The sequence below is a fragment of the Notothenia rossii genome (genome assembly GCF_949606895.1).
Source record: "Notothenia rossii genome assembly, chromosome: 1".
Taxonomy (NCBI): domain Eukaryota; kingdom Metazoa; phylum Chordata; class Actinopteri; order Perciformes; family Nototheniidae; genus Notothenia; species Notothenia rossii.
In genome coordinates this window covers 41,085,656-41,099,292 of record NC_136912.1, presented here as the reverse complement: position 1 = coordinate 41,099,292, position 13,637 = coordinate 41,085,656, and the positions used below count along the sequence as shown (strand labels likewise).

Here is a 13,637-nt window from a genome sequence, read left to right as displayed (position 1 = left end):
CATCATCATCACTACTTCACGTCAAGACGAGTTAACTTTTTTTTTTCTCAACTTTGTGTGGAAAAATGCGGGGATTATGCGGCCTTTTGATAAATATGCGGCCTTTTAAAAATATGCGCCATTTTGCTGATTATGCGGTAAATTCTGCGATCGTAGGATCACGTTTTTCTGGAGGGTCTATGTAATGCTGGCGTCACACCGTCCAGAAATTGACACCCGATGGACACACGAATATGGAATTGTGAATTTCGCATGAACATGGCCCCGAACCACACACGAAGGCAACATTTACATTACATTTAAGACATACAACTATAACGAAAGTAACAAAAACTATTGTGTTAAAGTGCTATGATACTGTACTGATATTTTCAGACTTTGTTCTTTACTTTATCCGTCTTTATATGTAGAAGATATTAAGTTTTCTCCGTAATGTTGTTTCAATAGCAGCAACAACTTCCTGTCAACTTGCCTTCAAAATAATATATTATATCCTTTTCAGTTTCACAGAACACAAATTGGGTTATTTACATAATATGTTTACATATTTCTCAGGCTCCGGCAGCAACTTCGTGATCAGTGGCAAAATCTTTGGCATGCCAAAAAATTGCCAAAGGACCTTGCGAAGGTTCATTTTCGTGTTGAATTCGTCTGTCAATTTTGCCCTTCGTTAGGCCATCGTGAGAGCATCTTGTTATCATCGGTGCCATTGGGCATTGGGCCTGATCAGAGTGAGGGCGAATGCCCGATGGCATCGATGATGACAAGATGCCCTCACGATTTGACAAGATGCCCTCACGAGTGCCTTACGAAGTTGCCGCTCACGAAGTTGCTGCCGGAGCCTGAGAAACTCCACTGGCTGTCATACGATGGCTTAAGATGCCCTCACGAATGGCCCGATGTTGTTAGGATCAGAGCCGAATTTGAACATTTCCTTTATCGTGTGTCCATCGGGTGTTGATTTTGGGACAGTGTGACAGGGGCTTAACGGAGGTGATCTTTGGGGCCATAGATCTCGGCCTCCGTTACGGATTGTGGAGCTTCGTTGTTGGCGAAGTGTATTGATTTGTTCCGCCCTAAAACATTGCACAGGAAGCAAGTGATTATGTGTAATTTGTGCAACAGAAACAAAGATACAACAAAGTACAACATGGTCAGCTTTTACGTATAGTTAGTGAAAAATTCTAGAAAAATAGTTGATTTAAACTCTTACAAGAGATACGGAGGAACCAACATTCAGAGTTGTGTTTTTAGCCGTTTTATTAATTTGATTGAACTCGTTTTTAATTGGATGTATGCACTGATATAGATCCAACTTTGTCAACAGAGAATTACTTATAACCTTTTATTTTATAAAGCTAAGATATGTACAGTCCTATGGTTCAACCCAACAATGACATTTGCATATTTCTTTTTTTTCCCTGCATGAAGTCTCGCCCAGCTCTATGTGAAGATCTTCATGCCCGCTCTGCCGGTGAGTGTGGTGCATTCTAAACTAATGACACAACACATACATCTGATATACAGGCATTGCTCTGACTCTCAATTACCAGCCAAATGACACTGATTCAAATGTTCCGTTTCCTTCTTCAGGCTGCTTTTATGTACCAGCTGCAAGGGAGGTATCTTCAAAATCAGGTGCAGATGCTAATCTACAAAAAGTTCAATGGGTCGACCCAAGTTATTCAAGTTGATACTGACACCAGGTGCTTTGATTTACAGGGGATTATTTGGCCTCAGGTGGTGACTGGAGTGGTTGCAAATATCTTCAATGCAATCACCCAATACGTCTTCCTTTACCCACTGGATTTGGGCGTTGCGTGAGTTTTTCCACATCACCTTATTGCCATTGTACCAGGTACCAAAACATTCAAATACATTTAAAAAACATTTTCACACTCACATTTAAAAATATAATTAAATCATATTTTTCTGTACCAAACAAGGGGTTTCCATTAAATCTGTAGAATAGCAGGACTTTTCTGCAGCACCATAATACTTCATGCAGATATCTTTCACATATTTTGCCTTTACCAAATATTGTGCTTACTGCGATCTAGTGTTTATCACTGGATTGTTGTAATGGATCACCTTGAACATTTATAAAGAATATATATATATATATATATATATAAATATATAAAGTAATGTCTTTTATATGAATCTGGTGACCATTTGAACACAAAATGTATTATGAACTCTAGTTTCCTATCCTTGAGCAGCTGTCAACAAAAATGTGAATGCTTTCGGGAGGCGTGTGTGGTGCAGTGGGTAGTGCGTTGGTGTTCGGATCAGGTTAAAACCCCACTGCAGTCAGCATGTCGTTGTGTCCCTGGGCAAGACACTTCACCCGAAATTGATCCTGTGGTGATTGTCCACAGTATTGAGTATGTAAGTCGCTTTGGATAAAAGCGTCTAACGAGTAACATGTAATGTAATAATGTAATGCTTTCTATGTTTCCTGTGCTGTGAAGCGGCTCCTCTGCAGCCAATGCTATCTCCCAGTATGTGCTGTCTGTGGCCTTATACGTCTACATCTGCTGGAAGGGTCTGCATAAGGCCACATGGGGAGGTCAGTCATTTTCTCATTGTCATCGACATATTTTACGTTGTGGACTTTCTTGTTCTGTCCAGTAATGTCATCGTCTTTCATCATGCAAGTTTCTGCCCTTTCACACATCTTGGTTTTTCATTGTGCGGCTTCTACTTTTTAATGTTTGACAACATTAGTTACACTCTATAACTGAGTAATGTTTTCTGGAGGAGAAGTTACTGTGATGACTCAGCTGCCTCAAGTCAGGCTTTACTTTTAAGTTATTGAATACGTTAGGAGCTGTGAGAAGCCATTTGTTTAAAACTAGAAATAATTTAACAGAAGTACAGAATGTACCATTTCAACCTGGCTCTGTGAAGCTTTCAGCCCACTTTATTACTTTATATCTGCAGTATTTGATATTTTCAAAAAATAAACTCACTCAGATGAAAAACATCGAGCATACATCTCACATCAGCATACGTCCATCCTCCATGCATAGCGCGCCGTTTCGTTGCCTTGCTCCGCTCTGTGTGTGTGTGTGTGTGTGTGGGGGGGGGGGGAATAAACGACTACGGTAACGGGTCCCAAGGTGGGAAGACCGGCATACGCAACGCTCTGGGGGTCCAACGGCTCCGTGTGTGCCCTATATGATCATTTTCTGATAACGATGAAAGAGCCCGCCTCCCTCTCCCCACGTCTCCTGCTGCTGCTGGGCTGTCAGAAGAGGGGGAGGAAAAGAGAGGCAGTCACCGTTTATTAAATATTATTATATTATTATACAGAGAACAGAGTCGTTATCAATTTGTTTTAAAGCTCAAAAAATAACAAAGAAGACCTCTGACCGGCACTTTCCTAATTTTGTACGGAAGATTTAAACTTTAACGGACATGTTGACCGGCGGAACATTTTTTTTACGGAAACTGCCGCACGGTCCCCTCGTTCCTTGGAAAAGGCGGAGAGGTGGGTGTTTTTCATCTGCTGGTGGACTACCTGAGAGATACAGCAGGAGAACACGCCGTCCACCGAGGAGAATAAACAGAAGGGCAACCATGGCAACCATGCTCCGGGTTCTTCTTCGCTGCTTTTGGTGTATTTCGGGCGGCAGCAGCGCCACTTACAGGCATGACATATGTACTACATCGTTTCCAGCATTTGCAGCGGTCTAGTGTGAACGGACACGTTAATGAATCGAATGCGTGTGAAAGGAAGCCTTTTTTGCGCTTGCGTATGCGTTTTACCGTGTGGGGCCGGGGTCTAAGCCGAACTATATACGGTCACAGAGATCTGCTATTTTAAAGTAAAGTCAACACATATAGACCCTGAATATAGTCTATATTAAGAACGAGAAAAGTCTTAACATATATATCCTTTTTTGTAAACATATGACAAATGTGTGAGGGTGATGACGTCAGAGCATCGTCTTATGTGCCAGGGCTTAGCCCCGGACAGCCCCAGCCCAATTTAACCCCTGGGTATTTGTGAGGGAGCTCCTATATGGCATTACCCCGCTGAAGCTCACCAAAGTTTAACATATTTCATAGTTCAAAGTTTTGTCAATTGTTTTGTTTATTGGTCAAATACTGGTTTCTAATGTTTTCTGAGGAGTTTTACTGGAATGAAAGAGCACAGAGTACAGAAGCAACAAAGCAGCATACTGCATTAAACCTGACCTTCACAGAGAGGTTGAAGTTCATGTGGAGAGAAGGCTTCAGTAGTCTGTCTGCACTCTGTTTAGTTTTGCTATCTTACAATCAATATAGTAAATGTGAGGTAAAGTGTGTTGCCAATGTAACCGGTTAGAACTCAAAGTTGCGATGAGGTCTTAAAATGTATGGAAAGGGTCTTAAAAAAGGTCTTAAAAGGTATTAAATTTGACTTCAGGATTCCTGCATATACCCTGTGAGAGACTAAAAGACAAACAGCAGCTTAACAGTCGACCTTTGACCCTCAGGTTGGACCATGGAGTGTCTGCAGGAGTGGGGTCCTTTCGTCAAGCTGGCCATCCCCAGCATGCTCATGCTGTGTCTGGAGTGGTGGATGTTTGAAATCGGAGGGTTCCTGGCTGGGTTGATCAGTGAGGCTGAGCTGGGAGCCCAGTCCATCGTCTATGAGCTGTCCGTGGTGGCTTACATGGTAACTGCTCTGAATGGTATTCCTCTCATTTAATACATAGTAATCGTTAGTGCTAACTGCTGATTGTGTGTTGGTCATTGCTCTTATTAAATAATAGCTAAGGGCCCTTTAATGCTTTTTGGGGGTTTTCTCTTTGCTGTAGTGTGTTCTATGGGTTCCTCTCCCACACTTCCCCCCTGCCTGAAACGCCTTTATTGGACTCCTTTGTTTATTCCACAGCAACTAACACTCGCGCCTCTATTGGCCAGCGCATTGTACGTGATAGGCTAAGGGGTGGGACATCTCTACGCGGTTGACCAATCACAACAGTGCCGGCCAGCTACCCAATGAGAGCAGACTGCACTCTTGTTTCAGACAGAGGGAGAAAAGAGGTGCTGCAGCAAAAAAAATAAAGAGCTTTGTGAACATTAAAGCATAGAGACATGTCACAGTAGAGGCATAACATACTAATATCAATCTGAAAATGACCATAATAGGGCCCCTTTAATTAGTAGTGTAAGAAATGTCAAGCTAGGTTATGTTAAATATGTTTTTGATTCTCGCGTCCAGGAGAGAAGCTTTAAAATGAGACTAAATGGAGTCTCTGAAAAGATTCAAATGGGATACTTTAATTAAAAAAGGAGCGGTAGTGTTACAGACAGAATATTGTTCCGGCAGAAAACAGCTGTGATCTGGCTCTCCTGAGCAAGAAGAGAAGCGCGAATCCCCCGTTCGGTGCCGTTATATATCCTCTGCTGGCTCCTCCCCGCCAGCCGGCTCGCCTCGCCTCTAATGTCCGTTGTTGCATTTAAACAGAGGATTGGTACTTTTCACCTTCAATATATGCTTAACACGCCTTTTCTCCTCATATTCTCTTTCATCACTTTTCATGTAACACATTCTAAACGCTGTAATCAATACTCTAAAACATACAGAAAATACTTCACGGCTGGTTTGGTTTCCGGTCATTCCGGATGTTGTCACATGCTACTCTCGTCTGTAAACAATAGTGTATTCAAATAAACTGTACTTTCATTTAATATTCAGCATGGTAGTATCTCGACATCTATAGTTGTAGTGTTAAATCAGTAGGCTTCGGTTTTCACCACACCACGTCATTTCGCTACTCAATTCACCTCTTTAGGAAATCGTATATTAGCCACATGCTAAATGCTAACCGTAGATGAAGGATTTTCAGAATAAAAGCTTAACTGCTTGTGCACAAGAATTTCTGGTTTTTCAGTATAAAAGAGCATTTAACTTGACAGTATGTTTAAACTAAATTATACCATCAAAACATGGATTTTAAATTTCTAACAGTTAGTTAATCTTCTTTTACTGTGTTTACGAAATTCTTTATGTGAGGCGTGTGGCGCAGTGGGTTAATGCGCTGATCTTCGAATCAGGATAGCAAGTTCGAGTCCCACTGCAGTCAGCATGTCGTTGTGTCCCTGAGAAACTTCTCCCCAAATTACTCCTGTGGGGATTGCCCACAGTATTGAGTATGTAAGTCGCTTTGGATAAAAAGTCTAACAAGTAACATGTGATGTTGATACCTAGCTCACAGCTGGCAACAATGGACAACAATCAATATCAATTTTAAATTAAAATCTCAAATTCTTATTTTTCCTCTTACCACCAGTGGTATTTATCAACCTAGATTGTTTAGCTGTGAGTGAAAAGTGTAAGAGATATCGGCTGTAAAGTTTTCCTTCTCTATATAATGTAACTAATCAACAGCAATATCTCTTTCCAGAAGTCATGACCAGGTTATTCAACACATCCACCAACTTTGTTTTGAAGAGTTTTATGTTGGAACTATTTTCTTTTTAGCTAACTACACCTGCCTACTGTATCACTGGGCAGAGAGAAGTTTTCATGACTTATGGACTGTCCTGACAGCATGAGATGTAAACATTAATGGCGTCCTCCTTGGCTGAGTACATGCACTCTTCCTTCTGAATGCAATGTAGTTTCATTATATGAAAGAAAAGGCCACGACTCTGGCTTAAAAAAACATAGCTTTAATTCTCCCTTGGTGATTACTTGTCTATTTTGTTCCAACAGTTCCCATTAGGATTTGCTGCTGCTGCCAGTGTTCGTGTTGGGAACGCTCTTGGAGCAGGAAACCTAGAGCAGGCCAAGCTGTCCTGCAAGATCCCCATCGTCTGTTCATGTACGTCCATGCTATTTATCTCTCAAATCTTAGTTTTTTTAAATCATTATTTTCATGTATAACATATGTCAAGGGACAAAGTAAGAATCTAAAACATAAACAAACATATTATTAAATGTATTTAATATATACACTTCAGATAATTAATTAATTGAATTATTAATTTATGGGTGCGATATTTGCAATTTTAGACTTATTTCTTCTCCCAAAATAATCATAACTAAAGTTTTATCTCCATATTTTAGGAAGTGTTATTGTGCCACCTTTCAGATTCCTTACATTAGGGAGTGTTTCTCAAGGTGGGGGGCACAGAGGCATGACAGGGGGGGGCAAGAGAGAACAGTAGGAAAGATTTAGCCATGTAGTACACGTAGTTACACTTAGAAACCTATGAGGGCGCTGTAGGACACAGGTGTGTAATGTACATGATGAGGATGGAAGATCAAGCCTGCAACCCCGTCTTGAACAAATGTGCAGTGCAAAACAGGCTCAAAGGAATGCTCATGTTCATATTGATTTATTTTAATAAATGTTAACTTGGCCCATTACGTGACTATTTGTTTTGGGGGGGCCCGACTTTCTTTTTTCCTCCAAGGGATGGCTAGACAGAAAAAGTTTGAGAACCACTGCATTAGGGGTATTAGGGTACTGCTGTAGGAATATATAACGTTATCAATCCAGTAACATTTAATTTGAGACAAAGAGCATAGCTGTGAACAAAAAAGAAAATCTCTTCAATTTATAACCACTTTCTTTGTTTCTTTCCCATGGCAGTCTTCATTGCATGTTTTGTTTCAGTCATCGCCATCAGTACCAGAAATGTTGTCGGATACATCTTCACAACCGACCAGTGAGTAAAGTCTTGAACAATATTCTCTACTTTCTTGCACTGACAGAAAATTCATCTTATGTAACTGTTATACATCACCTGAGGTCATCGTCGTGTTATTGGTGATGGGACCAGTATTACAACGGCTCTTAATCCCACATTTTCAGAGTCTGCCACACAACATCTGTTTGTCTCGACTAAACAAAGTTAGTCGGTTCAATGTATTTGTCTGTCAGATGGAGATGCCAAAATGGAAAAGCCTAATTTACCCTGCAGGAGCCTGGGACCTGCCCCCACCTCTTTTTAGTAATATTTTTTAAATGTTCGGAAATATAGCGTGCACAAAGAAATGTCATAATGAGAGCACTTTAAGCATGTACAATCACAAGCAGTGAACGCTGCTGTGTCTAAAAGTTGAGCTAGTTTCAACTCTGGGCCTGCCCTCTCGCCCTAAACGTTACTAGCATCCATCAACAATCTGTGTTTTTCTGTTTTTTAGAGAGATTTTACAAAGGGTTGCTGACGTCATGATCATATTTACCTTCATGCATCTTGCTGATGCTGTAGCGGTAAGAAAAACATGCAATTCATGATTTCAGACCTAACACAGACATTTTCTGAATGTGATCTGAGCAACTCCCTGGTTGATACGGACAGGGTGTGGCTGGAGGCGTTCTCAGAGGAGCAGGAAAACAGGCGATTGGAGCTCTGTGTAACCTGGTGGGATACTACTTCATTGGTTTCCCTATCGGTGCGTCCCTAATGTTTGCAGCAAATATGGGCATTGAAGGTAAGATTACACCATTTGTATTCAACTCTGAGATGAATGCTGTGCGCAGTCTTATCTGCTGCTCGTCAGTTAATGTTCAGGAAGACAATTTAAACTCTTCTCTCCTCTGTGTCAAAGGGCTGTGGACAGGACTCACCATTTGTGTGCTAATGCAGGCGATATTCTTTGTCACATATTTGAGCAAACTTGATTGGAAGAAGGCTGCTGACGAGGTGCGTACCTACACCGCTTAACCTATTCAAAGTGGGGATTAATGAGGTGGGTACCACTTTACAATAAGACTACCTTTATAAAGGATTCATAAAGGGTTTATAATTAGGCTATTAATTAGGTTGTAAACACTTTATTAATTATTAAGAACCATTTATAAACCAGTACTAACATAGTTTTCATACATCAACACAGGCTCACTATTTGGCAAGATGACTAAGCCTTATATTGGCTACTTAGCTTACTTCGTCTTCTTCATCAGCCAGCATCCTTGGTGTCGGTTGTTCAATGAGTTGATTCCCCCCATCCATCTTGATGTTTCTTGGCATCTCTTTATGACCATTTATTTACGAGTTACTAACATTTATAACTGCCAAAAGGGAGCCTTATTGTAAAGTGTAAAACACATTCCCATTTATTAATGAGTTACTACTACTTCTAATAAGGCTTAGCAGTACAGATAAATGTGGGCTCACTATTTGGCAAGCAACCGGTCACAGTTGCCCTGTTGATCTCATGTCTTATACAAGCTTATTAATGATTTATAAAGTGTTCACAACCTAATTAATAAATGAATTACAAACTATTTGTAAACCCTTTATAAGGGTAGTCTTATTGTAAAGTGGTACCATGAGGTGCATCCATAGTGAGTGTATACCTACATTAGATGGCAGTCAGCACACCCCTAGTGTAACAGATTACGGCAACGGTAGACCAGTCCCCAAATAAAATCTCAGCTGACAGAAAAATGCTCCGTTTTAGTTAAATCACACAGTTACATGTAAGCTCACACACACTATTTTACGAACACAAACCTACTGAATAAAAAAAAGAACAAATGAAGCAAAGAAAGTGAAAACCATAAAGCAGATTCAGGCAGTAGGCGTCTAGATTCACACTTAAAGTATTAGCCTACAGTACAGTTTACAGAGATAACATCTTATCCTTTTGCAAAAAAAAGATATGCTCTTTTTAGTTTTTTAATAACATTGTTATCCTGCTAATAATCCATTTTTAGAAATGCAATCTTATGTATTTGTTTTATGTAAAAAAAATACAGTTACGTTGTTTGCATCCTGAAAACGTAATCCAGTTACATGTAATCCGTTTCTCCACAAGCCTGCACACTATGCCTTTAAAACATGCTGTGAACTCTTTTCATCAGGCTCTTGTGAGATCAGGAGTCCAGATCAAAGAAGAAAAGGAGGTGGTGAGGATAGAAAATCCAGGTTAGTTCTGACACATTTAATGATACTTCTTTGTGTGACATTATTTTGGTAAAACTGAAGTTTCTCCCTTAAACCCTCAGACTCGGATCAGAACCAGTACGAGGTCTGCACTGCTACTTTCCATTGTGAGAGTTCTGAGGAGGGCGGAACACCTCAGGATCCGAGTGTCCCAGGCCAGAACAAATCCACCACCACCACAGTGGGAAACGTTCTGTCAGTCCAGCAGCTGGTTTTACGCCGTGGACTCACACTGCTGCTAATGATCGTCATCCTCGTGGTCGGGGTCTTTGCAAGTGAACTCTTCACCAGGCTGCTGAAATGAGTCGTCGCGTGATTTAAGATCAATCCTGATGGCTGTCCCATGAACAAGGTGCATTACACAATATTTTCACCTTGTGGTGAAAGGGTTACTGGTGCTGTGGATACCGAGGATCTAGCTTTGCACAGCGTTTGGCCAACAACCCTCTCATGTAACTGGACAACAGCTCTATGGCTGAACTAAACAAGGTCTAAGGCGTGGAATAAAGAGGCCGAGATTGATTTTTTTTGTAGGACAGCAATGGGAAACTTCACCTAATATGGCACATAAAGGATGAAAAATGATTGATGCAACTCACGCATTTCTTGAGGTATGCCGTGTTTGAATAGCCATAACAAGCACCATGAGTAAAAGGCTGTGTTATGTATCACAGTGGAACATGCCAAAGTAAGGTAGGAGGAAGGAAAAAGGGAAATGTGTTGACGATGTTTTGACTTTAATGGATCATGTGACATGAGTTTACACACTGTGCCTTGGGTTGAAATGAAAATGAACTGTATTTTTATAGTTTTTAAGTTAAGAATTGCTTGGATCCATTTTCTTTTTTCACACATTAACCCACATCGTATTGGGTGAAAATTGTGCCAATTTACGTTCAAATATTTCATACATATTACCTAGCTTTTTTATTCGAAGAAGGCCTAAAAGCAGCGATATAAGTGATACCATTTTGAAGGTCTCTTGAAAAATGTTTTGCATCTGTAGTTTACCAGGTCATTTGAGCCCCTAACACTGACCAGAGGGACTCTACCCTTAAGGTGTGTGCTGCTGAGGACCCAAGGTAGTACATTGCCCCCGACCTCGCTTGGCCCTGCAGGAGTTTGGTAAGCGCATGCGCCATAGACTTGTACAAAAACAAAACAAGAGCACAGCCATGTCCGCTAGCAGCCACTACAGGACGTAAGTGTATGTTTTCTTTCATTAAATAGCAGTGTTTTAACAGAACACAAGTGTAATAAGTAATAATGACAGAATGTGGCTGTTTGCAGGTAATTATGTTTCTGGTAGACAACCCCATGGCCAAACATTACCTGACTTTAGGAACAACATATGGTGAGTTGTGAGGTCTAACACTGCATTGGGTTTTTTGAGTGTTATTGATGGGTTTTTATAAAATGGTCAAGTCTGAGCTGTAACCTCATATGGTATTGGACAAGTATGCGGGCTGTATAAGGGTAAGGAACATAGCACCATAGTAAAACACTAGGAATTAGTAAATAGTAACATCACATATCCAAACGCAAGGAACGTGTGAAAGATGAGTGTAAAATAATGTGAAAATTGTAGCATTTTGTCATTGAAGTTTCTTTGTTGCTGTTGTTGTTGTTGTGGTCAGTTCCTGCAGTATATACACTATATACATGTAAGATAGATGTAGATGTTCCTCAATCAGTACATGGTTTATTATGCACATGAATAATGGTTTTATCTTAGCAATAATATTGGTTTAATGCCAAACACAGTAACCAAAGTGAAAGTCAGCTATACAAAAAAAAAAGTTATATAAGCACAGTTTTCTACAATGAGTAATATTGGAATTGTCATCTCATAATATAAAAATAAAGTGTGTGTGTGTGTGTGTGTGTGTGTGTGTGTGTGTGTGTGTGTGTGTGTGTGTGTGTGTGTGTGTGTGTGTGTGTGTGTGTGTGTGTGTGTGTGTGTGTGTGTGTGTGTGTGTGTGTGTGTGTGTGTGTGTGTGTGTGTGTGTGTGTGTGTGTGTGTGTGTGTGTGTGTGTGTGTGTGTGTGTGTGTGTCTTTCAAATTAAAATACAAAAGCCATGTGATTAGGCAACACTGTCACACAGGAGAGCAAAGCTACAGAGCAAGTGTAACAAGGGTGAGCAAACTGACCATGTAACCTCCAGAGTTTGGGAGAGAGCTGGTTCCATGTTCTGCAGGACGGGAGGATCAGAGTACAGAACACATTCATGGTCCCAGCTACAATGGAGGCCACCGAGGTCATGCCCTTTGTTTGTTTCCAAAACTAAATGGATTTGCCACAAAAGAGTACAAATGTTGAACATATAGACTTATATTTGCTTTTAAAACCACGTTTATTTAGCTAATGTGGCCAGTCCTCTGCCTTTGTGACCTTTTAACACTGGGCACATGAAGGAGCCACTACGCCATTGCACGTGCATGTACTGTTAGCTTATGTACTACTCAAACCATGATCTTTGGTTGTTCTGTGTTTGGATAATACTACTTCCATGATGGAAAGAATGCAACTTCTCAACAAAAAAAAAAAGTGTTAGCTTAGAATTAACAGAACCCCACACTGCCTCAATTACCGCCTCTATTAATGGCAAGACAGCTGAACAGATGAGCAACTTCAAATATCTTGAACTGCCAGCACATCAGTGACATCCAAAGACAAAGACTCTGAACTCAGAGCACCACTACGGTTCCCGCTACTTTTCCACCATGTAAAATACCTCCAACAAAAACATATCACACATTCTGCCTCCAAAATCATCTACCACCCCACAGCCAGATATGAATCCAGAGCCATCACATGCCTAGCACCCACAATATCAAATGACACCTTCACACTACGACCTTGTCAGAAATACACATGGGAGCCTGCCTGCAGGCAGCAGTCTCAGGACACCTGCACTCAAAGGACACCTCCACTCTCAGGACAGGAAGTGCACGCTAAGAATTCCAAAATAAAATCGCCACTATCAGTACAGCGCCACTTTCCAAACAGGAAATGCACGCAAATACAAAATAAAATCGTATCGTGACACGTATTATATACATATGTGTATATATATAGATATATACGGACACCTTTTGTAGACTATCAGTACAGCCGCAGCGCCACTTTCCGAACAGGAAATGCACGCTAATACAACATAAAATCGCACTGACACTTATTATATATAGATATATATATATATATTTATATATATATAAATAAGACATCTTGTATTTTAGTTACACTAGCTAGACAACAGTGGACTGTTCGAAAAACAACCGTGTTTTCCGGGTGCACCGCGGCGGAGGTGGGGAGGTTCCAGCTGGGAACCTCCACCCCGCTGCGGGACCCGTGGGACCCCTGACCCCCAGTTTCCACCGGGTCTGTCTGCGCCGTGTTACGGCTGCGCCGCGGCGGTCATAAGGATCGTGGCCACTCTAGTCAATGGGTGCTATTCCACCACACGCGCCGCGTTACGGCTCAGACGCGTCCCAGAAGCGGCCCAGAAGCGGCTCGCCGCAGCGCTTCTCTAAAATTAGGATGAATCCTATTTTTGCCGCGGCGCAGCTTTAACGTAAGGTCGGGCAGGCAGCCTCCCTCGCAGGAAGTGGAAAGTTGAGCATCCGGGCCAGGCCCACCCCCCCACATATACTAATTTAGCAGACCCACCTCCTTCATCACAACACCTCCACCACGATACGCACAATGGACGACGAGGTTTCATCATGGAAGTGG

General features: G+C 41.2%; 1 protein-coding gene across 2 annotated transcripts in view; it reads left to right on the top strand.

The window, feature by feature from the left end:
• LOC307038102 (multidrug and toxin extrusion protein 1-like) overlaps window positions 1-11,520 on the top strand; it is a 37,194-nt gene extending 25,674 nt beyond the window's left edge. The window contains exons 5-16 of one of the 2 annotated variants that reach the window (XR_013807885.1): window positions 1,432-1,474; window positions 1,594-1,638; window positions 1,723-1,820; window positions 2,475-2,572; window positions 4,488-4,669; window positions 6,716-6,824; window positions 7,599-7,674; window positions 8,153-8,222; window positions 8,311-8,443; window positions 8,561-8,701; window positions 9,819-9,882; window positions 9,963-10,037. Coding sequence is in view for 1 of the 2 variants with exons in the window: in XM_079679396.1 (XP_079535522.1) it covers window positions 1,432-1,474; window positions 1,594-1,638; window positions 1,723-1,820; window positions 2,475-2,572; window positions 4,488-4,669; window positions 6,716-6,824; window positions 7,599-7,674; window positions 8,153-8,222; window positions 8,311-8,443; window positions 8,561-8,655; window positions 9,819-9,882; window positions 9,963-10,204 (1,255 nt within the window). In the remaining variant the exon portion in view is untranslated. Of the gene's footprint in view, window positions 1-1,431; window positions 1,475-1,593; window positions 1,639-1,722; window positions 1,821-2,474; window positions 2,573-4,487; window positions 4,670-6,715; window positions 6,825-7,598; window positions 7,675-8,152; window positions 8,223-8,310; window positions 8,444-8,560; window positions 8,702-9,818; window positions 9,883-9,962 lie in introns of both variants that reach the window. The other variant, XM_079679396.1, reaches the window with a different exon arrangement.
• The last annotated feature ends 2,117 nt before the right edge of the window (window positions 11,521-13,637 follow it).